Consider the following 27,315-nt stretch of genomic DNA (forward strand, 5'->3'; position numbering starts at 1 on the left):
CCAGTTTAAAGTGAGACCACCTGATTTCAACGGGGTATTACACATACTGGTTTTCTCAGATCAGCGCCAGGTGATGGAAAATGAAGTTGAATCCCTTTTAGCAAAAGCAATAGAAATTGTCCCTAATCAGGAGAGGGATTCAGGGTTTACAGCCGTTACTTCATTGTTCCGAAAAAGGATGGTGGACTTCATCCTATTATAGATCTTAGAGTATTGAATAAATCTTTGAGGAGATTTAGATTCAAAATGCTCACTATACCCAGTATCATTCAGCAAATCAGATCTGAAGACTGGTTTGTGACAATAGATCTCATGCATGCTTATTTTCATAATTTCATCATCCATTATCATAGGAAGTTCCTTAGGTTCGCTTTTGGGGGGGGAAAGCTTACCAATATAGGGTTCTTCCTTTCGGCCTAGCTCTATCCCCTTGCACCTTCACAAAATGTATGGATGCTGCCCTTGCTCCACTGAGACTTCAGGGGAACCGCATCCTGAATTATATAGATGACTGGCGTATTCTGGCAGAACCAGAGACGCTAGCAATCCAACATCGAGATGTTGTTTTGCGTCATCTTCAGTGCTTGGGGCTAAGGCTCAATGTCAAGAAAAGTTCTCTGTCTCCTCTTCAAAGAATAAAATTTCTTGGAGCTGAGTGGGACTCGCAATCTATGCGAGTTCACTTGACCCAGCCACGTATTCAAAGTATCGTGGCTGCAGTTAGAGCTATCAGGTTAGGCCAGACCATCACTGTCAAACATTTTCAAAGAATTTTGGGCCTTATGGCAACCGCATCAGTAGTGATTCCACTCGGCTTGCCTCATATGAGGGCCCTACAGTGGTGGTTCAGGACCAGGGGGTTTTCCCCAAGGGGCAACCCCTTCCGTACGATTAGAGTTACGTCCAGGTACCTTCGTTCTCTAGTCATATGGAAAGACATACGGTTCCTGTCCCAAGGCCAGGTGCTTGGAGCTTCGTGTCCCAGAAAAATTCTGACCACGGATTCTTCCCGCATGGGCTGGGGTGCGGTCATGGAGGGCCGGTGCACCCGCGGGGTCTGGAAGGACCATCACCTCTCATGGCACATCAATTGCCTGGAGATGCTGGCAGTATTCTTTGCCCTCAGGCATCTCCCTCCAGACCTCAGAGGCCATCAGGTCCTTGTTAGGTCTGATAATATATCGGTGGTCTTCTACATCAACCATCAGGGGGGCTTGAGGTCTCGTCCTCTGTGCAAATTGGCCCATCATATTCTATTATGGTCTAAGGACAAATTTCTCTCTGTGAGGGCTATGTATATACCTGGGGTTGATAATGTGGGAGCAGACACCCTGTCGAGGCAGGGGCCCAGGCCAGGGGAATGGAGGCTCCACCCCGAGGTGGTGGAACTTATATGGGAGAAGTTCGGCCAGGCGGAGGTAGATTTATTTCTCTTCTCATGAGAATTCTCATTGCCCGCTCTGGTTCTCTCTCTCGCATCCAGCCCCGTTGGGTCTGGATGCCATGGTACAGACGTGGCCGAGGCGACGTCTGTACGCTTTTTCCCCCGGTCGCTCTGCTCCCTGGAGTTCTGGAGAGGGTCAGAAGATTTTGAGTAGATCAGCTACCTCCAGAACTCCCCGGCTCAGGAAGTTTTAATTGAGTTAGCTGGACCCAGCCTTTTACTGCCCTATGGCTTCAGTACTGGGATTCTTCTATACTCTAATCGGGACCTCTCGTCCACGCTCAGAGCCGCTATGGCGCCTACGGCCTCTGTATGCTCTCAGGGTGGTCCACCCGGGTTGTCCCATGACCTCCGTATTTTCCTGTAGCCTTCTAGGATGAATCCTGCTATCCTTGCAGGCTGACAGGTCCGTGGCTCCTGTCAGTTCTGCGGGATACGTGTATATATGTTTAGATTAAAATAAAATCTACATATTTGGAAATCTGTTAGCTTTCTAGTATGAAATTTCCCCGGTCACCAATAAGGGTACCGGAGGCTATCTTATAATTTCCTCTGGCTCTTCATCCTTCGTTGCTATAAGTGTGACAGGAGAGCCTTCTAGGCTTTTAGAGTTATCCACTAAATGGTGCCTTGGAGTCAGTGTCCTGCCTTTTTAGGCATATGTATATATTGGACCTCACTTCTGAGGCTGTTAACTCAGCCTTTTTCTTACACCAAAAAGACAAGAATAAAATTCTTAGTGGGATCTATAAATTCTCCCCTGTCCTTAGCAATGATCTTCACCTTTAGAGTGCTTTCTGCCTCTGTATGCTGCATTAGGTGATCAAAATCTGGATGAACTCTGTCTCTGCAGACTATCATATTAAATTGCTTAGAGCCTCTATTCGGCTCCGCAGAGTATATCTACATATGATATTAAATGGGAGTTTGTTAGCTTTCTTTGAGATATTTCTCCCCTGTGACCAAGGTACCGGAGGCTATTCTAAAAATTCCTCAGGCTCTTCATCCTTCGTTGCATGTACGGTGTAAGCAAGAGAGCCTCTTAGGCTTCCAGAGATTATCCACTAAAAAGGTGTTAGGAGTTAAGTGTTCGGCCTGTCATTAATCAGGCCTATCTACTTGGACCTTAATATCGAGGTTGCTGATGCAACCTTCCCTTTGTACACCAAACAAGAAAGAATAAAATTCTTAGCACAGTTGGATCTTTCACTCTCCCTTGCTTTAGGGCTCTTGAGTGTGCCAGATGCTTCACACCAAGGGCGTTTGTTCTCGGTGGGGGCTAGCTGGTACTCGTTCCCCGTAGCGTTTATATTAGACGCAGCGGGAGTTCCCCGAAACGATGGGGAACGTCTCGGGTTACTGGATGTAACCCTGGTTCCCCGAGAGAGGGGAACGAGACGCTGCGTCCCCTCTCCCCACCTTCGGGGCGCCCTGAGAACAGCTGCTTTGAACCTTTTCTTCGAAGCTGTCATTTCCTTGTTCCTGTGACCCTTATATAGTGTCCGGGTCACCGTCACATGCAACGTCATGACGCACGATGACGCGCACCAATCCAGATTGGAATAGTTGTATAGTGGCTTCAGATAACGCATGCCGAAGGCATTCCCCGTAGCGTTTATATTAGATGCAGCGTCTCGTTCCCCTCTCTCGGGGAACCAGGGTTACATCCAGTAACCCGAGACGTTTTATTGCTGTTAAGAATGTGGTCACGTGGTCAAGACAGAGAAGACAGAAACAGACTTTAAAACAGACTTAGGCAAACTGATCTATAAATTAACATGCATCCCAGAAACTGTGTGTGTGTCCTATCTAATTAATCCTCATTTAATGACTCACACTTTAGTGTACATCACATCTCTTGAAATGCAGTGTGTGTTTGTTATATCAGCGGAAAGGCAGATGTCTAACCACACTTGAGATAGCGTCATAAATCCTCCCCACAAAGAAATCTCCTGCTTGGAAATTCCCCCTTTCTTATTGGTTGAGCCAACCCTGAAAGGGCTTTAAATGGTCGCTACACAATCTCCTCCTCCTCTTCTTCTGGCCTTCACTGCTGCTTCTTCAGGTTGATGTCTGTGGGGACCCCCATGGGCCCCGGCAGGCCGTGACCACAGAGTCATACTGTATTTTCTTCAATCCAACTCAGAAGAAAACTGCAACTTTACCATAACTGAATGGGCAACCATCTTTGACTTCCTCACTCCTTGGTTGCTTGCGTGGCCTTTCTGGCCCAGGGCCGGCAGGTCACAATCTGCATGTGGTCAGCCATGTGCTCATGGAGAGAGAGAAAACCTTCAACCAGAACAGAGTCAAACAAACCACTCAAGTTCATCATATCTTCTTCAACCAACGGAGAAGAAAACAATTGCAACTTCCACGTTTGACACTCACCGAACCATCAACATCCTTTTCCAAGAACTTCAAGAATTGTTTCCACTGCAAACACCATGCAAGTACACATTTAATGAGGTGCTCTGAAAATGATAAGCTGATGGTTCTTTTCATAGTTAAATGGATCTTTTCCATAGTTCCATTTCCTGCTTACGGTCAGGGCTGGACTGGCCATCGGGCATACCGGGCACTTTCCTGGTGGGTCGACGTGCTTTTTGGGCCGATACATTTCATACTCATACATACTTTTTATTATTATTCTTTTTTCTTTTAACGGCCCATAAAATTTGTACATCGGCGGCCCATTCTTTTGTTTTGTTTTGCTTAATTGGTGGCGCTGGGTTTGTGCCGGTGTAATGCATTGGTCAAAAAAAGTTTTTTTTTTTCTGACAGACCAGCCCATGAAACGCGTAGATCAGCGGCCCATTGGTTTAAGGCCCTTAAAGCAGACACTGTAAATGTGTCAAAATATATGTGTTCTGACCTTCATCAGCTCCTGTGGCAGATGATGATAGTGAGGAGGATCAGGAAAGAGATGAGTGAGTGTAGAGCCTGCGGTAAGCAGAACTACTTTTAAAACACTTAGGCTATGTATGAGTGTAGGAACCCATAACATAGGCATTATTTCCACATCTGCATAGTCGACGATTACCGCAATTTACTAGAAATTTTATGAGACGTGTTTGTAAACCATGTTTTCCGCCAAAATAAAAGCTTGATGAAGTGTCCGTCAAAATAAAAGATCATGTGCTTATCTCTTTCAAGTATAGAAATTGGTACAAAACTAATTATGAAAGTTTCCTTTATTTTTTAGTGCATTTGTTTTTACAAAATGTGGCTATTACTGTCATTGGATTAGTATTATAACTATTAGCCTATTATGTAGTAGGTGTAATGTTAATAGACACTGTAACTAAAAGAGGTTTGATTTTTTCTTTGTTTAATTTGCACACTTAATATGGGTTGGAGCTTTTAATTTTGAACTCTCAAAGTGCACCAGATTGATGAATTTAACATTAAAATGCACAACATTTTCTTACTGGGGGGCATGCCCCCAAACCCCCCTTGAGGACCCGAGGTCCACCCACCACAGTTTTACCAAACATCCTGTGAGAAACACTGGTATTGCTATGCCAATGCAGCTTATAGCTTGTTTTAGGATTCATCACTGTGGAGTATAGTTCAACTGTATTAATAAATGTCAAATTTTTACTTATTTCATCTGTTAACTCTCACTCGTTCCTATACTCACTCATTACATGGCATTAGTGGTTTCAAGGAATAGGAGTTGGTATGCATATATTTAAGGGTGTGCAAAGATGGGTGGTGTTTATGATCATATAGTGGGCCAGTCTGGGCCAAAATGCCAGGGCCGTTTTTTTGTCCCAGTCCAGCCCTGCTTACGGTTCCATTCTGTCACTCGCCATTTAACTATGCATGTATGTATGTGTGTTTAGATTAGTTATGTTTGTGATTTAGTTCATAAAACTTGTGCACAATACCTATTTGGTTCTGATTCTCTGCTTGCAACAAAGTTTATTTTATGATCTTGATCTTGTTACATGCTCTAAGCGCTGTACATGCTAAGAAATAATTATTTTTCGGTGGCCATGAAAGATACGCTTTTCTTAGAATAAACGATTAATCAAAAGAGTTCATTGGACGAACTGATTAATTGATTGTAATATTAATTTAGCTACATCAAGTTAATCCAATTAACTGACCCAAATATTAATAGTTATTATTAATATTTCCCCTTTGAGCTAACTCGTCACAATGTATATCAAGCAGGGACACGTTTGTGGGCATTTTGTTTTGTGATTTCACCGGAATGAATAGAGTGTCTCCGCAAAGGTGTTAAGCCTTGTTTATACTTTCACTCGAGTCTCCGCAGACTGCGCGCGCACCTCCCCAAACGGACGAGGAGTTTATACTCTACGCGCTCGCCGTTGTACTATTGTGTGAAATGACAGGGGGCGACTCAAGTAATTGTCCTCTTAACCATCAGGAATCAACGGTGAGAAGAAGAAAGGTCCACACGTGACAATGTTTATGTTAGCACATCACCACCAATACCACACTACAAAAAGAATTGTGTAGAATCCAGTAAACCCTGGGATTATTACTTGTGACATTAGAACAAAATATGTGGATATAAAAACATGTATGTAGGCTATACAACTAAACTAACGATCTCTTAAATATTTTCTAATTTCACTAAACATTTCATTAAGTTTCGTGGACATTTTATAAAACATGGAACTTTATTTTTATTGGCTTATGTCTGCTATAGAGCTGGTAAGTCCCACCCCTTCCGTAAAACCCCGCTGGACCTCTAGGTTGAAAAATCGTCAATGCAAGTGAATGGGAGAAAATAATTATTTTCTGGTCCCGTTTGAATTGTGCCATGAATGTGAACATATGTTGTCTGTGAATTTTTTATATAATCTTTCATGTTACGAGTTTGACAGTATATGGTATGATTCTTCGGCTAGCAGTTGTGGAAAAGACATAACGAGAAAGACTACATGTCGCCTATGTGACGTCACCCCATAAAGTTGACTTACCCGTGGTTTTCGCCAACCTCAACGATTTTGTCCTCTCCCTGAAAGAAGGCGGTGAAGTGCACTAAAGACACAGTCATGTTTAGCGGGATCCGTGAGCTAGTGTCCGTGTGCGAATGGTGGTGACGTTTCAAACGCGTCGAAAGCAGCGAAGAGTTGTAGTCCACAAAGTGCTCTCACACAAAGTCTAACCATATCAAACTTCTACCCGCTAAATTGTAGCATTCTTCACACGAAAGATTATATAAAAAATTCACAGACAACATATGTTCACATTCATGGCACAATTCAAACGGGACCAGAAAATAATTATTTTCTCCCATTCACTTGCATTGACGATTTTTCAACCTAGAGGTCCAGCGGGGTTAGCGAAGGGGGCGGGACTTACCAGCTCTATAGGCTCATTTTGTAAATGTAAGCAACTAATTTAAGACGCACAAACTGGGTGCCGGTGCTGTGAGACGTACATGCTCGGCCAGATTCAGCTCAAAGTCGTGCATCTTCGGATGCGGAGCCACGCGCTGTTACAAAATATAAAGCTAGGTTTATACTTGGCGCGTCCGCACGAGCGCGAAGGTGCGTGCGGCAAAAATGACATCATTGCGGTGTGGGCGGTCGTGAGCGCTGGGTGCGCAAGACACCATTTCGCTTGGCGGTGTGCACAGCTTATATTTTGTAACAGAAGAATATATTATAATATATAAGCTTATATTTTATCGGAACAGAAGAGCGGTGTTTTGTCCCGTGACTACAGCGTCTCACGGTCACCCAGTTGCCCTGCTGCACGGGCTCTACAGCCGGAACCGAACAAAGTTCAATAAGCTAGTCGCATCCAAAGCAGTATCTAAAGTATCTAAAGTCCTTGCATTCTTACTATCCTTGATTAAAGTTTGGATGCGTGTCTCTAGTTCTGAAATCTTCTCCGTCAGCCTGACTATCTCCCTGGATTTATTACATGTAAAGCCCTGACAGGCCAGAGAAGGCTATACTATATGTGCGACATGTAGTGCAAGTGACAATAATAGGAGAAGACATTTTTGTGTTTGTTGACTGATCCTACTCACCACAGTTGTTTGATGGACTCGAAAAGGCGCGAGAGAGAAAACAAACACAGATGACAGATTAACAGGCTAGCGGAAGGCTAGTGCGTTTTGCGAGCGATATTGATTTAGATTAATGCTAGCGAAGTCAGATCAATGTGACAGACAAAATTAGATAATATCAGATATCTGGTTGATGAGTATGATATATTTAGCGATATAAACAACAAGGAATGATAGTAAATAGAGATTCAAAACAGAAAGCTATACGGAGCTTACAGACGCAAAGCACACGGCAGCAAGACAGCGAGGCAGACCGGGAGCACATAGAACAAGCACATACAAGTCAAGTCAAGTCACCTTCATTTATATAGCGCTTTTAACAATATAGATTGTTTCAAAGCAGCTTTACAGTGATAATAGGAAATTCTAGTAACATAATCTATGTTTTGGCTTTACAGCAGCTCTAGAATAAAGTTATTGTCCAGCAAAAGTTAGTTTTGATTGATTTATAGGACATTCTGCACTTCCGTTGCAAAGATCATTAGTTATTAACTTAGGGGCCGCTAACACGACACCGTTCTAAAAGAAACCCCTCAACGCGCTTCCGTGGACTGCGGTAAACCTCGGGATAAACAGAGAGACTGATATTAGCGTAGACGCCATCCTTCTTATGATGTAACAAGTACATCAGGATTTAAGGGAAGTGTTCCTGTTTCCGGCTGACCTAATCTATGCAGCCTAACATTGAATTACAGAAGTCTATAATGTGTTATGTATATGCTAGGTCAAAGAGATTTGTTTTTAGTCTAGATTTGAACTAACAGAGTGTGTTTGCTTCCCGGACAATGTTAGGAAGACTGTTCCAAAGTTTTGGTGCTAAATAGGAAAAATACACACAATGAAACAGCTGCTCGGCGGTGACCTAACCCCGAAATATAACAACCTTTTAAACGGACCCCACAAGATACACCGAATCCTTTGAAAAAACATGTGTACTCACCTATTTGAGTCGTGTCCGACAAGCCTTTCGCTGAGCAAAATCTTTGACAATGTCCTTAATTGTTACAGATCTGCCAGGATCCTGCACAACATTTTCCATCACTCTCCTCTGTTCGTCCCTGCACGTCATTCCTGATCACACACACCTGCACCTCATCTTTACACTCATCACTCCAACTACTTAAGGACTCACTTCACCACTGTTCACTGTCTGGTCTCGTTCGTTGGTTGGAAGGTGGACTACTCACCTTTCCTCCTACAAGCTACCTGACTTCTCCAGCATTCTCCAAGTCTCCAGCGATCCTGTATCTCATATACCCTCAATGCTGGCTTTGTCCTGGTCCCCTGAGCTGCCGTCTCTGCCATGGCCGCCTAAAGGGTCGTCTCCGCCTTGGCTACCGGAAGGGTCGTCTCCGCCATGGCCACCTGAGCTGCCGGCTCCACCCTGGTCACCTGCTAGTCCGGCATCACCCTGGAGTCTGCACCCACCTGCTTACACCAGTCAAGACTCCAGGGCGACTCCAAATGGTAGCAGGGCAGTGCACACCTCACCCTAGGTGGATGTTATGGAGTGATGGTTCACAATCATCATCTTGGCAAGTTGGTAGATTAGGACTGCTGAGCAATTTCTGCTCTAAAACAGGCCCTGGATGACAGTAGTTGTGCAGGAAACGTAAAGCGTAAAACGTACAACGTCCCTGTTGTAGTGGTCATACAGACGTTTTGCCTTGACATACAGTTCATCATCACCTGCAAGCTGAAGAGTCATGGGGTCTAGGGCCTCAAACATGCCAGAGGTTGCTCGCATACTGTTGAATCTTTGAGAGAGCTGGTTGATTATTGTGTCCAGATAAGTGTTAAAAATGTTGACTCTGAAATAACGTTCTACGTTGGACAGGTGCTCATCTTCAAACAACTTGTCATAATGATGTTTCATTCTCCTGACTCTCACATTTTCAAAAGTTGTCCGAGATCCCCTTTTTTCTGCGAGTGTCTGTGCTGTCATCTTTGCCTGGTCAAAAGCGCCACAATACTCAGACAAACTCTGAATGGCATTGTGCAGCAGAGTTTTTTTCTCCAGAACCATTTGAAAAATTAAAGTGAATTTAAAAAAAAAAATCTTTATCTTGCTGCTTCACCACCCTCTTGCTTCTTGTAACTTGTCAGAAATATTTTTGTCAGTGCTTTTATTATGTCCACATATCTGTAGCTTATAGCAACAATGGATTTATATCTAGAGGAGAAGCAGGTTGGACATAGTCACTTCAGTGTTACACCCGAGTGAGCTGAGGAATCGATCATGCCAGTGAGCATGGCCCACCTATTAATACTGTGGGCAAAAAGCATATACAAGTATTCAATGGTGTCATAGAACTGTGCCACTTCTGGAATGTTTTTTACTGCATTATATCTAGTAATGTGCCGCACAGTGTACATACGTCGCAAGTGGCTCTTTTTTTCCTGATCCTGGCCTGCACTCCCACATAGACACCACTCAAATTGGCCACTCTGTTGTATCCCTGCCCACGGCATTTAAAAATATCAAGGCCATTTTTTCGTAATGCTGGTGAGGATTTTGTTTTCCAGTTCACTTGAAGATGTGACGTTTTCTCAAATCCGAGAAAAGCTTCAGTTACTTTGAAATCAATAGCTATGTCCACTGGGTTCCTCACTATGGTGACATATCTGCACACTTGACTAAGTTGGATTGGATTGGATTGGACAGGTCTTATGTGGTATCCATAATAATTGGGGAAAAAAATGGTGCTTGGTTAATTTCAGCCGTAATCTCCTGCTGAACACGCTGTGACAAAATATAAATTAGCTCATTTTGGATAGAGGGGCTTAGGTATTTAATTGACCCCTTGGGCAGTTTGATCAGCTCTTGACAGAACATGGGCAAAGGTTACCAGCAGCTCAATAATGGCAAGGAAATTCCTACTGTTTGGTAATCACAAACGGAACGCAAGGTTGCTCAAAAATGTGCCATTAAGTTTCCACTGTTCATACACCACACAGGTTTGAACATAAAATGGAGAGAACTCGTAGTAAAAAAAATTCAGACAAATGCCCCCAATCTCTGACTCCCTTCACCCATGCATTATTGTAGTGGGGTAAATTGCGGTCACCATATCGGTTCACCAGCAGGGTTCACAGTAGGGATGTCACGGTACCAAAATTCCAGTAGTCGGTACCGATACCATTAAAATTTTACGGTTCTCGGTAACAATTTCGGTACCACAGCAAAATCTGTTGAACTATTTTTCTAATTTATTTAACTATTTGAAAAAAATATTAAATTCAATTCAATGACTTTATTTATGACGGTAATCAGTAAATAATACAAGAATTAAAGGCTACATGCTGTTTAAACATAAATATTTCTTATAAAAAAATCCCATGGAGACGTAGCTAAATCTACTGTACAGTAACCTAATTATTTCTGTCAATTTCTTCAAGTTAAAGGGACATTGTGTAGGAATTTCTCCCATCTAGTGGTGAAATTGTATTTTGCATTCAAACGAATAGTGCTCTCCAGCGCCTCGCTTTTTCCAAATGCGTGTTGCATCTACGGTAGCCATTATGTACCAAAAAGCTATGACAGGACTGTCTGTCTGACTACTGTCTGTCTATATAATAAAGTACACAACCAAGCAATGAAAAAAAGCTTGTAATTAAGACCGTAACATTGACTTACCTGTCGAGAAGAAAGCAGGCAACTTCAGCGTCTCTTTTGAAAGCTTTCTGCTGCATTAGCTCTTTCTACCTGGAAAAAGCTATGCCGACATTAACCCTTGTTTTTTGTAATCTCTAGTCACGTTTCCTTTTACGGTCTATTTTGGACTTTTTCGACGACGAGGACTCCTTATCCTGTGACTCGGCATATGTATGGTCCTATATAATAACCATACAGTGCAGCCTTTTAAACTTGCCGGGGCAGTGACAAGCGCCTCTCACTGCTCTGCTCCTCCGTTTCTGCTGGTTTCAGTCACGTCACGTGACTGGCTGGCTTTGAACGAAAACGCGTTGTGGAAACGCGTTGGCCTAGTACTTTTTCAAGATGGCGGAACTACATGGAAGCCTCCGTGGACCTACCCGTCCCATGTATATAAAGATAATAAATTCTTCGTTTACGAGGATAAGTCAGATCATTGGCAGAGGTATTTGTACACCATTGAGGACATATTTAAGAATAAAATTATTGATTTTAGATAATAAAATACCTAAAAAACTACACATTGTCCCTTTAAACCGAACTTTTATTTTGACGGGTTGCCGTGAAGACCTTTGAGTTTCTGTGTGTGTGTATGATATGACGATATTTTTTTCTCAAATTAAACTGTAAAATACTCATGAAGTGACTTTCAGAGTGGCTCTGGAGATGAATTTCATCATGTCATCATATCGTGAGGCAGCAGAGACTGAAAACAGCGCGAGCGTTACTCGTGCTTCAGTGTGTGTGTGTGTGTGTGTGTGTGAGGTAAATGAAAGCGCGCGTCTGGACCAGGGTTAATATTGAAATAGTCGTTTTGCAGTTTAATATATTGGCTACAGACAGTGCTCCAAGTAAAAAAGTTAGGCTGGAGCCCCACGCTTAGATAAACACGGAAGCGACTTAAAGCAGCTGCCTATGGGTACCGAATGTACCCGGTACTACAGAAATGCTGGTATCGTCACATTTTCAGTACCGACTTGGTACCGAAGTACCGGTACTTTGACAACAATAGTTCACAGTATGCACAGTCCAATCTGGGGGAATAGTAAAGCCAACTGTGTGGCAGTTTGATGCCGTCTTTTGTTGTTTTGTAGTAAAATAACTCTGAAAAACAACATTTCACTCACATATCTTTAAATGTACACCTAACACAAAAGCCTAACATCATGATTATTTACACCAACATTAGCTAGCTTGCTCCTAAGACTGGACGACCTGCTACATGAGGGCAGCGGTGTATGCTGAACTGATAACGATGTACAAATATTGCTGCTGGGAGGGGACTTGGGCTGGTATTGGTAAATAAGAGTATTGGTAAAAAATCCAAAAGATTGTAATTTTGGGAGCTTTGCAAACTTCTCCTCCTGTTCTCTTCTTACAACCACTTTTATGTTTGAATGACATGGCTACTAGCTTAGGTCTGCTCAGCTAATGAGTCAGATTTTGCGTTTAACCTAGCTGCCGGAGTATTGTCATAATGTCACATGATCAAAAATACACTTAAGATTGGGCAATGAATGGACCCTAGAATTTTTTTTATAATCTCATTTATAATGCTACTTTGTGTCATATTACCTTGGCAGTTAATAAAAAATATATATATATATATATAAAAAAACAATTAGCGCTGCTGTGAGGGTGTTTCTAATTTACCGGCTGAGGGAGTGATGGCATATTTGACATCTTTTCTTCAACAGTTACCATTTAACATACCCATTCATTTCCAAGGAGTTTGCTTTTTTTATTTTACCATGTTCGTGTACGGAGTCTCGTGTAAATGATTAAGTCAGCAGGACTCATCGGTGGCATCTGGTCCCTGTAAAAATCTGGGAACATGCTGATATCAGGAGCAAGGCTGCACGATTTGGGGAAGAAAATCTAATTGTGATTTTTGTGGTTAATATTTCAATTTAAAATTCACAAAATATATATATAAAAAACACCAGGTTCCCTTTCAGTCACTCATGTTCGACATAGTCGACGTAATGACTGATTAGGATCATGCTTCGAGCATTGTTAAAACAAGCCAATGCACACATTGGCGTGCATGAATTGCATCACGTGCCCCGCCCCGCGGGTATAAACACGGGTATAATGCACGCACCTCTTGTCTTTCGCTTCGGAGTCGATCGGTCTTCATTTCGATGTCTCTGAAGAGTGTTGTTATACTACAACGAGCGAGTGTGTCGGTGCTTCTTCAGGAAGTCTCTCCTGGTGCTGGTGGTTCTACAGTGCGAGTGCAGCAATTAAGCATAAGTGCGGCACTGGTGAGAGGTTTTTCATTTCCTGAAAGAGCAACACGGGTGCGTTTGCGTCTTTTTCAAGATGTCATTCCGCCCGTGCGTTTCTGGATGCGGTCGTTCCCTGTCCCCCTCTGACGGTCACAATTGTTGCTTCACGTGTTTGGGTTTACAGCATGCTGAAGCAGCTTTTGTGGACGGCTCATGCTCCCTCTGTGGGAATATGACTGTCTCGGTGTTGAGATCGAGACTCGTCTTTGTCCGCGAAGGTGGGGTCTCCGTTACCACGGCCCACCCCAGGGTGCCGTGTAGGATGGGTGATCGGAGAACAGTGATGGAGTTTCTGCCCGGTAACCATTCCCTGTGGGCTCCTCACTCCTCCATCACACCACAGCCGGTGGACCCCCCCGTTGAGCGCGCTGGTCCCTCTGTAATGGACAGACAAGACGTCTCATTCGGGGTCCCTCCAGAAGACAGGATGCCGATTGCAACATCAGAGGGTGAGCTGACCTTTGGAGATGACGATTCAGCTACGTTATCCCCTTTGGGGAGTGTAACGTTGCCCGAGCCAGATCCACAGTTGTCAGCTATGCTGAAACGGGCCGCTGAGGCTGTCGGGCTCGAGTGGAATCCTCCACCGTGTCCCGCTCAGTCTCGGTTGGATGATTGGTTTCTCTGGGCGGGCCGCGCTGGTTCTCAGCCCGCCGCCCCAGTACCTTTCTTTCCCGAAGTGCATGGAGAGCTTACTAGGTTGTGGACGGCAGAGCTCTGGAGAGCTCTTCCCCTCTCACTACCCTTGACAGAGGAGTTAAGGGTTAAGGGTTACGAGGCTATCCCTCCAGTGGAGCGGTCTGTCGCGGCACACCTGTGTCCAGAGGCTGCTGCATCCTGGACAGGGGATCCTCGTCTCCCCCCTCAGGCCTCTGGGCTCTCATCTGTTCTTACGGACAGAGCTTACAGAGCCTGTGGGCAAGCCGCCTCCTCTTTGCATGCCATGGCGTTGCTACAGGTCTATCAGGCCAAACCACTCATGGACATGCACGAGGGTAGCCTAGACCGTGCGCTCATGAGTGAGCTCCGCTTCACCTGCTCGTCGCCGAGGGCGTCCCCCTGCCACCGCTTCCGCTCCTGCTAGGCCACCGCAGCAGCCTTCACCCAGGCCTCAGCGGAGAGCGAGCTGCAGGCAGGCCGCCCAGCCTGTGTCAGTCACTGCCAAGCCAGGTGGCAAGTGTAAGACCAAACATCCCTGCCACAGGCCACCCAGGGATGGGGGAACAAGCTCTTCAGATGGTTACCGTTCTGCCGCTGGCTCTGCGGAGTTTTAGTTTGAATTTGCTCTTGTGATAATTCGGGAACCGCTGGACTCCGTAGAGCCAGCGGTTCCCGAATTATCACAAGAGCAAATTCCTCCGTTTCTGGGTCCCAAGAGGGTCAGACTGGCGGTGTGCGACCCTGTAAAGCCTTGCACCCCTCGGTCCCCTCTTATGTCGCCAGCCGGGTGTGGTTTGAGGACCCGATCACGCCTTCTCCCGCACCCGTAAGTGTTGTATCGCACACTCAGCCCTCGCTTCGGGCCGCTCCTGGGCCTTCTGAGCTTGGTCCCTGTCCTCCACCTCGCTGCTCCACTCCGGTCTGTGGTGCCTCTGGTCCCCCTGGCCCGGTTTGTGCAAGCCTGGAGTGTGCTTCCCAACCGGTCCAGCTGGCTCCTCCGTACAATCAGACTCGGCTACACGATTCAGTTCACCCGCCATCCGCCCAAGTTCAGCAGCGTTCGTTACACTTCGGTGTTGAGCGAACGTGCCCCTGTCATGCGCGCAGAGATCGCAGTCCTACTGGCGAAGGATGCAATAGAGCCGGTTCCTCTAGTCGATATGAAGACCGGCCTCTACAGCCCGTACTTCATTGTACCCAAGAAAGGTGGTGGGTTACGGCCAATCTTGGACCTGCGACTCTTGAATAGCTTCCGTTCAAGAATGCTAACGCAGAAACGCATTTTCAAGTGCATCCATCCCTGAGATTGGTTTGCAGCGATCGACCTGAAGGACACGTACTTTCATGTCTCCATCCTGCCGCGACACAGGCCATTCCTGCGCCCCGTCGCCCCGCGTCTTTCCGAAGGTCGCGGAGGCAGCAGTTGCTCCCATGAGAGAGCGTGGGGTTTGTGTCCTCAACTATCTTAACGACTGGCTCAGTCTCGAGAACAGTTGTGCGAACACAGGGATTTGTTGCTCCAACATATCAGCCAGTTGGGTCTTCGGGTCAACTGGGAAAAGAGCAAACTCGCCCCTGTGCAGAGGATCTCTTTTTTCGGTATGGAGCTGGACTCGGTCCAACAGACGGCACACCTCACAGAGGAACGTGTCCAGTCGGTGCTGACCTGTCTGAATACTGTCAAGAGCAGAACAGTGGTCCCACTGAAACTTTTTCAGAGGCTCCTGTGGCATATGGCAGATGCAGCCGCAGTAACGCCACTCGGCTTGCTCCATATGAGACCGCTTCAACACTGGCTTCACGACAAGTCCCGAGGTGGGTGTGGCACAGTGGCATGCTCCGTGTGAAAATCAACCCAGCCTGCCGCAAAACCCTCAGCCCGTGGTCAGACCATTCGTTTCTCCGGGCCGGAGTGCCCCTAGAACAAGTGTCCAGGCATGCTGTGGTCTCCACAGATGCCTCCAACACCGGCTGGGAGGCCACGTACAACGGGCATGCAGTGTCAGGGATTTAGACGGGGCCCCCAACTGCATTGCTACATCAATTGCCTCGAATTGCTTGCAGTACACCTTGCCTTGAGACGCCTCAAAACGGCGCTGCTCGGCAAGCATGTACTGGTCCGTACGGACAGCACTGTGACCTTTGCGTACATCAACCATCAAGGTTGGTGCTAACCGCATTGCATAGATCTCCCTTTAAGCAGAAGGGAAAGGCTGTCTCCAAGCAGAGGTTGGCCCACTGGATAGTGGATGCCATCATCTTGGCGTATGAATCCCAAGATGCACCTTGTCCCCCAGGACTGCGAGCTCACTCCACTCGGAGTGTAGCCGCTTCCTGGGTGATGGCACAGGGTGCCTCGCTTACAGATGTTTGTAGAGCTGCGGGCTGGGCGACACCTAACACATTCGCTAGATTCTATAGCCTACGTGTCGAGCCGGTTGCTTCCTGTGTGCTCTTTTCACATAGAAGCCAGTTAACACTGTAAGCCCTGCTCGATGTGTCGGCTTGCTGCGCCATTCCCCTCCTATGGACTGGATACGTGCGCCATACGTGCGCCATTCTGCTCCAGTTGAGTTCCCCTTCGGCCGAACCCTGTTGAGCTCCTCCACACCCCTGGATGTGGCGGAGCGTCCGATGCTAGGCCTACCACTCGTATGCACTGGTGGAACTTGTGCTAGGCTGGGTCCATATGTTGTAATCCCTACGGCGATCCCATATGTGTATTCTCCACGGTACAGCCCGTGTCTTTCCCTTGGCAGAGCTTCTCCTGCCGTCCCTGAAACGGGTGAGTCTCCCCCTGTTATGGCTGGAGCCACTTCAGTGACATTCCATATGTTGTACTGCCCGATAATTTGCCCAGTCCATGTGTGTATCTTCCACATCTGTCTAGGCACTGGAAGGTGGCAGCACTAGTGGCGTTTTAATAGAGGATCCCAATCAGTCGTTATGTCTACTATGTCGAACGTGAGCGACTGAAAGGGAACGTCTCTGAAGGAGGGAACGGAGACATAGTCCCCTCGCCACTATTGCTGGACCACCACTGCACTGCAAAAAATGCTTTCTTAGTTAGTATTTTTGTTTTGTTTCCAGTCCAAATATCTAAAAATTCTTAAATCAAGAAGCATTTACTAGAGAAGTAAAATGACATAAGAAATTCTATTTTGTTTTAAGGTAAAAAGTAAGTACTTTAAGTAATTTTTGTTTAAAACAAGCAAAATTATCTGCCAATGGGGTAAGCAAAAAAATCTTGTTTTTTTTTCGAATTCAGATTTTTTTTCTTGTTTTCCATTCTTATTCAGATTTTTTTGCTTACCCCATTGGCAGATAATTTTGCTTGTTTTAAGCCAAAATTACTTAAAGTACTTTCTTTTTACCTTAAAACAAAATAGAATTTCTTATGTCATTTTACTTCTCTAGTAAATGCTTCTTGATTTAAGAATTTTTAGATATTTGGACTGGAAACAAAACAAAAATACTAAGTAAGAAAAGCATTTTTTGCAGTGTGACTCCGGGCTCCGCTCGGCTCCTCAGCGAAAAACGTGGTGTGTGCATCTGCTTCCGTGTTTATACCCGTGTGCACGTATGGCGGGGCGCGTGATGCAATTCACGCACGCCAATGTGTGCATTGGCTCGTTTTAACAATGCTCGAAGATGCTAAGCGTGATCCCAATCAGTCATTACGTCGACTATGTCTCCGTTCCCTCCTTCAGGAGACGTTTGTTGTGCCTTGTAGGCATATACTTGTAGGGCTGCATAAAATAATAGTAACAATAATAATTAAAGCTGCAAGCAGCATTTATCGGGGTTCAAGCAGTTAAGGCCTTTAAGGCCTTTAAGCACAAAAGCATCAAAAGTTATTAAGTTTTATTTAGCAAGCATGTAACCACTGACATAATAGATGGAAAAGACCATTTACAGCCAATATAGGCAGTTTACCATGAGAAATATATGGTTTTAAAGCTTTTTAACAGTTATAGTGCCACCTATGGTCTGATCTCCATAAAATTGAACCCATACACATGTGTACTGAGTTTGGTGAAGATATCTCATTTACTTCTTGAGTTATAGCCTTTTTAGTAAAATAGGCTCCTCCCACAACAATTTACCACATTCTAGTATTATTTACTATGATTCTAGCATGATTTACATAGTTTACCATGATTTTATCTTAGTTTACCTTATTTTACCATATTCTAGCATGATTTACCATGATATACTACATTCTAGTATGATTTACCATTGTTTACTGTGATTCTAGCATGGTTTACCATGATTTATCATGATTTATCATAGTTTACCATGATTTACCCTGTTCTAGCATGATTTACCATGATATACCACACTATAACATGATTTACCATAGTTTATCATGATTTATCATGGTTTACCATGATTTACCCTGTTCTAGCATAGTTTACCATGATTTACCATGTTCTAGCATGATTTACCATGATATACCACGTTCTAGAATGATTTGCCAGGATTCTAGCATGATTTACCTTGATACACCACATTCTAGTATTATTTATTATGATTTACCATGTTTCTAGTGTGATTTACCATGATTTACCACATTACTAGCAATTATGTGAAGTGTCAGTGCAAATGAAGTGATAAACACTGACAAAATCTGATTGTGTTATAATAGGTATTGTTATATAAGTGATTTTTAGAGTCTAAATATGAATGTGAGCACATGTGAAAAGCACATGTGAAAAGACTTCATTAATCAGTAGAATGGCCAGCAGAGGGCAGTAGAAGACCACTTATTGGCTCACTTTCACTTTAAACTTCATGATTTTTACCAGTTTTCTGCACTAAAGCAAACCAGTTTTTCCATGTTAAGTCAATAATGCATGCTTACACACACACACACACACACACACACACACACACACACACACACACAAATAAACATACACACACAAATACACATTTTTTAATGTTTTGGGATATGTTATTGAGAAAATATATTTATTGGTCTATAGGAATTCCTTTGTGATCTAATAATATTTAAAAAAATAAAAATAAAAAAAAGATTGCTTTTTAAAGCATTTGTTTGTTTCCCAATACTGAAAACTAATGAAAAGGTCATGTGTAATCCTGCTGCTCCCTCTAGTGGACAGTGGTATTACAGCTTCCGTCTTACAGTTGAAGTGATTGAATGAATTAATGAATGGGAATTTGGTTTTTCACTTATATCTCAGGAACCAAAAGGCGAAAAATTCTGAAACTCAGAGCATAAATAGTGCCTGAGGAGCCCTGAATGAGACCATCAAGGTGTTTTTGGGCGATTGGGGCCGGGAGTTATGACCGTTCAAAGGTAGCATTTTGGGGCTTTTATCTCTGGAATGCCCATGGCAAATCACACGACATTTGAATCGAAGCTAACCAAGGACGGGCCCTTTCCAACGAGCTCTCACACAAGGTTCGGGGTGGTCTGGCTCGGGAGCAATTTTGGTGAAGTTCTGAGTTTTCATTTGGGATTTATAGGCTTTTTAGTGTATTTTGCCATGCCCCTTTTCTAAATGACCCTGTTAAAGCCACCCAAATGCAAAAGTTAAACTTTTTTCCGATGATTATTGATCTAGAGAGTCCAGAGAATTGTCCTAGACTGGTCTGGTTCTGATCGGGCGAAAAACCAGGGACTAGTTTGCAAAAGTAGGTTTTGGACATAATGCGACATAGCAGAATTTTTTCCTGCCTAAATCGAATTTGGAGATAGCCATTTTGTCCGCCTTGAGCCAGGGATCACAGTGGTGTAAAACACTTGAGTCTGGGTCAAACGGCCTACGAGTTATGAGCGATTTTGTACTTTTGGTTGCTGTTGCGCCACCTATGGGCCAATCGGGGTTTGTCCCCAAATTGAGGCCTACCATCTGGTCAGGTTTCAAGTCTCTAGGCCTTACGGTTTGGCCTGCACGATGCGTTTTACGAATCCTTACAATTACAATAGGGTTTCAGCACTTCGTGCTTGAACCCCTAATAATTTTTACATTACAGAAAATAAATTCAGGCTTTCTTCCCTCCAAAAAATTTTGCTTTTCAAATGCACAGTGCGAGTGACTCAAACTCACAGTGCATGCAGAGAACATTTACTGAAGCGATCGAGTCGATCCTTGAAACATTGTTACCATATTATAATAAACATCTGTGTTTGAGCAGATATCCACGAACACAGTATTTCATAGTAAACACCGGCCTATACATTATTAGTGCTATACATGTTAGTGTAAACACTCATACTAGCCTACTTTTATATTATTCTATGTTTTATATCAAAGAGCATAAAAACATTCTCATGTCATACATGTATATTTATTTATCATTTAAAGGTTGCCTACCTGTCTATAGTTCATATTTCAACATGTTTCCGTCGATTTCATACATTTTAGTCTAGCAACAGTTCAACTGCAATGTGAAGTTTATGCAACAATAACATTAACTAATATAATTCAGAATACATTTCTTACCTTAAAGACAGCGTGTCCTCCAAACTCGACGAAAATCAGAGGAATGATGAAGTTTGGTGCTTTGTTTTTGAGGTAATGAGGGCGTTTACAGGTTTGTGTTCCTTCACGTGGACGATTTGCATGTGAATCTCTTTTGCGCGCGTGGGTGTGGTCAAATCAGAGCTAATGAGTGCTAGCTTGAGAAACTGGACATCTTGTTGGTTTCATCCAAATTACTTAAACAGAGAATATTTGTTTTCGTTTTGAATTAGATAATTTAAAAGTACACACTTGAATGTATATACAGATATATTGCTCAAATATGTGTGACTAGTATTCACTGAGTTTTGTTTCAGTTTATAGACGTGCTCAAGAAAAAAAGGTTCATGGAGATGGAGAGGCAGAAAGCACACCCTGTTTATTTTCTTTATTTTACAAAAGCACAATGTTTTGTTTCTATTGTAAGTGGACACATACAAAAGTAGACATCTTACAGATTTTTTTTTTTTTCATATTTATTTTTTCTGTATGACCATAAATGACGGAGTGATTTAAGTCTATTGTGCTACTAGTGAAGAAGATCCAGCAAAACGCGCATGCGCGTTTGTCGACCCCTAAGGGTTAATCACGAAAGGTCCCCGAGCTGGGACTCGAACTCGGGTCATCCAAAGCACAACTCAAAGCATTGCCTATACGAGGCTAACGGCTCCGACAGTTATTTAAATAGTCTAAATTTTATAATCATAATAAAACATATTATTTTATCTGTTATACAAGGCATATTTGTTTAGTGATAACTACGAAGAAAACAGATGTAAAACCATAGACATAATGGTCTTCTCAAGTAATTGTACGACACTTCCTGGTAAAGCCCCGCCCATAGATACGAAGAATTTGGAGATTGTTACAGATAAAGATACATATACAGATATTGGCTCCGCTGCACACCCCTAGTCCAGATGACTGGAGGCCTAAACATAGAGTTTGAAATATAGTTTATTCTTCTTTGCTGACGGGACACTATGAAAAATGTACTAGTGTTCCACTTTTAACTTTTAAATCATATTTTCTTTTCAGTAAAGATTTCAGTCTTATTTAATTAAATCAAAAATAGAGAGAGTGATTTATAATCAATACTGTGATCTAAAGTGTAATGTGACATATTTCTAAGTGAAACTAAAGAAAAAAGTATGGCGGAACTTGATTCTATCAATCAGGAATTTGGATTCTAATTGATGATGTTATAATTTACAACTCACCCTGGTTTATAACCATACTCAGTAAAATTAACTAGACCACACATTTAAATAGCGATGTTGCAAAAACAGAGTTAAAAATTATTAAGCTCAGTGATGCAATACAGATGTATTAACCACTTATATAACTTGTATATCGATTATATAACGATTATAGTATTATTAAAAAGAAATTTACCTCAGATATGTGTGATTCTGTTTTTGCAGATATATTAACCTTTCATTAAGACTTTTAATCTTTAATCTCCTTTATCTTCTACCAGGTTGAGTAACACCAAAAAGCAGGCTGTACATACCGTCATGGGCATCTGGATGGTGTCATTCATTCTGTCCACCTTGCCTGCTGTGGGCTGGCATGATACCACAGAACGCTTTTACACCCACGACAACTGTCGCTTCATTGTGACTGAGATAGGCTTGGGCTTTGGCGTCTGCTTCCTTTTGCTGATCAGCGGGAGTGTGGTGATGGGCGTCATCTGTATTGGAATTGCCCTCTTCCAGACCTTTTCCATCCATATGGGCCAACACGTGGACAAGAACAAATTTAACGTTCCCACCATTGTAGTGGAGGATGCTCAGGGCAAAAGGCGTTCATCCATTGATGGCTCAGAGCCCATTAAGACATCGCTGCAGATCACATATCTGATCAGTGGAATAGTCTTCATATACGATTTTCTAACTGGATTCCCCATATTGGTGAGTGTTTGTTTTAATTTTTATTTAAAAACATGATTTCCAAGAAGGGCTTTAGTGGAGATTCAATGGATTTTGGTGGAGTACAAGTGTTATTTATCTTTGCATAGGTTAATGAGTTGAGGAGTTGCTCTAAATTGACTTATGAATGATATTGTCTTGTTTGAGGACTATTGACAAACTACATGAAATCCTCAAATGTGTCAGTTAGAAAACTCCCTGGAATCTGTTGTTCCTTTTCAGTCAGTCTCTCCTATCACCTTCAAGTTCTACAAAACGAGCCAATGGCAGAACAATGCCATGGGTCTGCGGAATTTGCATAGCGCAACTCCGCCCCACCGCATGGGTATAAAAGGAGCTGTGCTGCAATCTCGCATTATGTTTTTGCTTCGGAGCCAAGAGCATTCTTCACTCCTCTGCAAGCCTTTCTGAGTTCTTCACCTACGAGAAGGCGCCACGGGCTGGTGCCACTCCTCTGCCACGGGCTGGGGTGCCATGTGCATGTGTGGGGGGACATACTGCCGCAGGCTCCTGGTCAGGACCTCAGCACCTTTGGCATGTCAATTGCCTCAAGTTGCTGGCAGTACCTTTGGCTGTGCACCGTTTTTGAACGTTGCTCAAGAACCAACACGTACTGATCCATTCAGATAGCACGGCGACAGTAGCGTACATCAATCGACAAGGTGGTCTGCACTCCCGCCGTATGTCGCAACTCGCCCGCCATCTCCTCTTATGGAGTCAGAAGCATCTGAGGTCGCTTCGAGCCATTTACATTCCGGGAGAGCTGAATCGTGCAGCCGACGAGCTCTTATGATTTCGGCCACATCACAGTGAATGGAAACTCCATCCCCAGACGGTTCAGGTGATTTGGGAACAGTTCGGCGACACACTGGTAAATCTGTTTGCCTCCCCAGACACTTCCCACTGCCGCTGGTTTTATTCCCTGACCGAGGGGACCCTCGGCTCGAATGCACTAGCGCACAGCTTGTGGAGTCGAAAGCGGTGGGACAGCATGACCTGGTCGTCAGGTTCCTTAGGGGGGTGAGGAGACTAAATCACCTCGCAGTGGTTTTATCTGCCCTGCAGAGAGCTCCCTTTGAGCCATTGCGATCAGTCGAGCTTAAGTTCCTGTCTATGAAGACAGCGCTCCTGGTCACTTTGGCCTCCATCAGGGCCAGCTGCAGGCATTTTCTGGTTGACGAAGCGTGCCTAGAATTCAGGCCGGCTAACTCTCGCATGATCTTGAGACCCCGGCCTGGATATGTGCCCGAGGTTCCCACTACTCCTTTCAGGGATCAGGTGGTGAACCTGCAAGTGCTGCCCTCGGAGGAGGCAGACCCAGCCTTGGCACTGCTCTGTCCAGTACATGCCCTCCGTGCTTACGTAGACAGAACGCAGAGTTTCAAGACCTCAGACCAGCTCTTTGTCTGTTTTGGTGGGAAGCTGAAGGGAAAGGCTCTCTCCAAGCAAAGGTTGTCTCACTGGATAGTGAACACCATTGTCTTGGCTTACCAGACGCAGGGTCGACCATGCCCCCTAGGGGTGAAGGCACACTCCACCCGGAGTGTGGCTTCCTCCTGGGCTTTAGCTCATGGCGCCTCGCTAACAGACATCTGTAGAGCTGCAGGCTGGGCGATACCCAACACTTTTGCGAGATTCTATAATCTCCGGGTAGAACCAGTGTCCTCTCATGTACTCGCTTCCTCTAGCCAGTAAGTAGGACCTGCTCGGTGTCATCGCTTGTTGCGCCATTCCACTCCATGGACTGGATACGTGCGCTATTTCACTCAGATGAGTTCTCCTTAGACCCTGAGTTCCTCCTGCACTGTCGATGCCATCACCAGAGTGCATGCCCGGTTGGTCAGCCCTTGTGATTTGCTAGTTCCTTCCATGTGCATGGTTCCACGCTTGGGCAACACCCACATGTGTATTTCCACAGTAAGTCTCCACCGAGCACGTGTCTTTCCCTCGGCAAGACCTCTTGCCATCTCGAGGTTGAAACTTTCCACCCTGCGGGCTGGATACCTCTGAGTTCTCCATATGCATCCCGTACTCAGGTCATATGTGTATTCTAAGTCCTCGCTACGGGTAGGTGCTGTGTTACATATTCCACCTGGGATATGCTACCCAGTGTACCTTGGTATTCTTGTGTTAAGCCTAGCCCTTCGTCTGTACTAGTCTCACTATAGGGAGCTCAGACTTGCACAGGGTACTGGAAGACAACCGCTGTGGCATGATTGAATTGGGTCCCCCATTTCATCAGTCTCTGACGTAACTCGGAATGACTAACTGAAAGGGAATGTCTCAGTTACGTATGTAGCCCTTGTTCCCTGAAGGAGGGAACGAAGACGTTACGTCCCCCTGCCACATTCGCTGTACCGCTGGAACAGTCTCGGCTCCTCAGCATAACATAATGCGAGATTGCCGCGCAGCTCCTATTATACCCACGCGGTGGGGCGGAGTTGCGCTATGCAAATTCTCCAGACCCATAGCATTGTTTTGCTATTGGCTCGTTTTGTAGAACTCGAAGGTGATAGACTTCTAAGTGAAACCCCCATTTCGTCAGTCTCTGACGTAACGTCTTCGTTCCCTCCTTCAGGGAAATGAGGGTTACATACGTAACCGAGGCGTTACCATTCAACAATTCTCACAGCTTCACATAGCTAAAGTCTGTCATAAAAGCCAATTTTTGAAGAAGAGAAAATCTCTCCCCCATATTCTACATGTATACATTTTATGGATCTTTTTCATAAATACACATATTAGGTTTTCAAATGGTTTTGCAGTCATGACATAGAATCGGTAAATTTACACATTTTGTACATCAAATTATAAACAAGAGCAGAAGTTAGATTTACTTTTTGATGGTTTGTTGTGATGTGTTCAGATCACAATATTTATTTTGAACACAACAGGCTTGTGTTTGGTATCTAAATGTCTCTTGGTTGCCCTTCAAAGTGGATCTTCCACACTGCGTCATGGCGTTGATGCTATGGGAATGCTTCCGCGTGAGACGGTGTCTGAAACACGTCTCTGTAATAATTATTATGATTATTATTAGTTCTAAATAAAAATATAAGTATAGTATAATATATTGTAAAATTGTAATGCTTAGATCCAATGAAGACGAAGATGAAGATAGGATAACACAAGGTTTAACAGATAAATACAAATAGACAGCATGCAAAACAGCATGCAAACAAACAACACAAACAATACCAGACACTGAACAGAACACAGACAGAAACTTAAATACACAGTGATGATTAACTAAAAGACGAACAGCTGTGATGATTAGTGTTATTGCCCATGACTGATGAGTTGCGGGAAACTAGAACAAAGGAACACATGTTGTAACGGTCACCAGCTGGAGTGCCCTTGAGAGCCACCAGAGGGCACTCCACATAAGACTATTATCACTCACAAACTACATTTCCCATAACTCACTGCCCGGACTCATCATCACTTATCACTGATCACATTCACCTGTACCTCATTCACTGATTGCATTCACCTGTGTCTCATCCTGTTAGTCTCAGTCTATTTATACCCTGTTCATTCATTCACTCACCGCGAAGTCTTGTTGTACTGTTAGTCTGCAATTCCGAGCATTTTCCCTGGTTTCATGTCTCTTGGTTTTTGGATTTCTTGCCTGTTCCCTGGATTTCTCTTTTGCCTCTGACCCCTGCCTGTTTTGATTGTTTGTTTATTTGTTTGTTTGGACTGCTTACCTGTGTTTCGAACATTGCCTGTTTATTGGATTTCGTCTTTGGATTACCCCTCATTAAAGCTGCATTTGGATCTCAACCCTCGTCTCGGAGCAGGTCGTAACAGAAGACTTCGCCGCCGCTGCTCCCGTCAAGCTCAGAGCGCGCTGATCCTGATCCAGAGACTGAGCTTCACGTCACTTCTGCCGATCCAGAGACTGAGCTTCACGTCACTTCTGCCGATCCTGATACTGAGCCTGAATATGTTCCTCTTCCTCTTTCTGCGCCTGTGTCTTCGGACAAGATGGCCGACTCCACGCCTGTCTCTTCGGACAAGATGGCCGAATCCACGCCTGTGTCTTCGGACAAGATGGCCGACTCCACGCTTGTGTCTTCGGACAAGATGGCCGAATCCACGCCTGTGTATTCGGATAAGATGGCCGAAACCACGCCTGTGTCTTCGGACAAGATGGCCGACTCCACGCCTGTGTCTTCGGACAAGATGGCCGAGACCACGCCTGTGTCTTCAGACAAGATGGGCGCCGCCGAGCCAGTGTCTCCGGACAAGATGGCCGCCGCCGAGCCAGTGTCTCAGGACAAGATGGTCCCCGCCGAGCCAGTGTCTCCGGACAAGATGGCCACTGCCACGTCGCCTGAGCCCTCAGCAGAGATGGCCGCCGACACGCCTGAACCTGAGCCATCAGCAGAGAAGGCCGCCGACACGCCTGAACCTGAGCCCTCAGCAGAGATGGTCGCCGACACGCCTGAACCTGAGCCCTCAGCAGAGATAGCCGCTGCCACGGTGTCTGTTTCTGAGCCGTTGTCTGTTCCTGAGCCGGTGTCTGTTCCTGTTCCTGAGCCGGTGTCTGTTCCTGTCCCTGAGTCTGTGTCTGTTCCTGTCCCTTTGTCTGTTCCTGTGCCGGTGTCTGTTCCTGTGCCATGGCCGCCTGAAGGGACGTCTCCTCCCTGGCCGCCTGCACCGCCTGCTCCACCCTGGCCGCCTGCACCGCCTGCTCCGCCTGCACAGCCTGCTCCGCCCTGGCCGCCTGCACAGCCTGCTCCGCCCTGGCCGCCTGCACAGCCTGCTCCGCCCTGGCTG

The 27,315-nt window shown here is 44.7% G+C and overlaps 1 protein-coding gene across 2 annotated transcripts in view; it reads left to right on the forward strand.

The window, feature by feature from the left end:
- Positions 1-27,315, forward strand: part of gpr153 (G protein-coupled receptor 153) — a 108,974-nt gene that overhangs the window by 52,523 nt on the left and 29,136 nt on the right. For both annotated transcript variants that reach the window (XM_084389626.1, XM_084389625.1), the window contains exon 3: positions 22,080-22,512. In XM_084389626.1, coding sequence (XP_084245752.1) covers positions 22,080-22,512 — 433 coding nt within the window. The remainder of the gene's footprint in view (positions 1-22,079; positions 22,513-27,315) is intronic.

This window comes from Rutilus rutilus (assembly GCF_951802725.1).
Source record: "Rutilus rutilus genome assembly, chromosome: 19".
NCBI lineage: Eukaryota > Metazoa > Chordata > Actinopteri > Cypriniformes > Leuciscidae > Rutilus > Rutilus rutilus.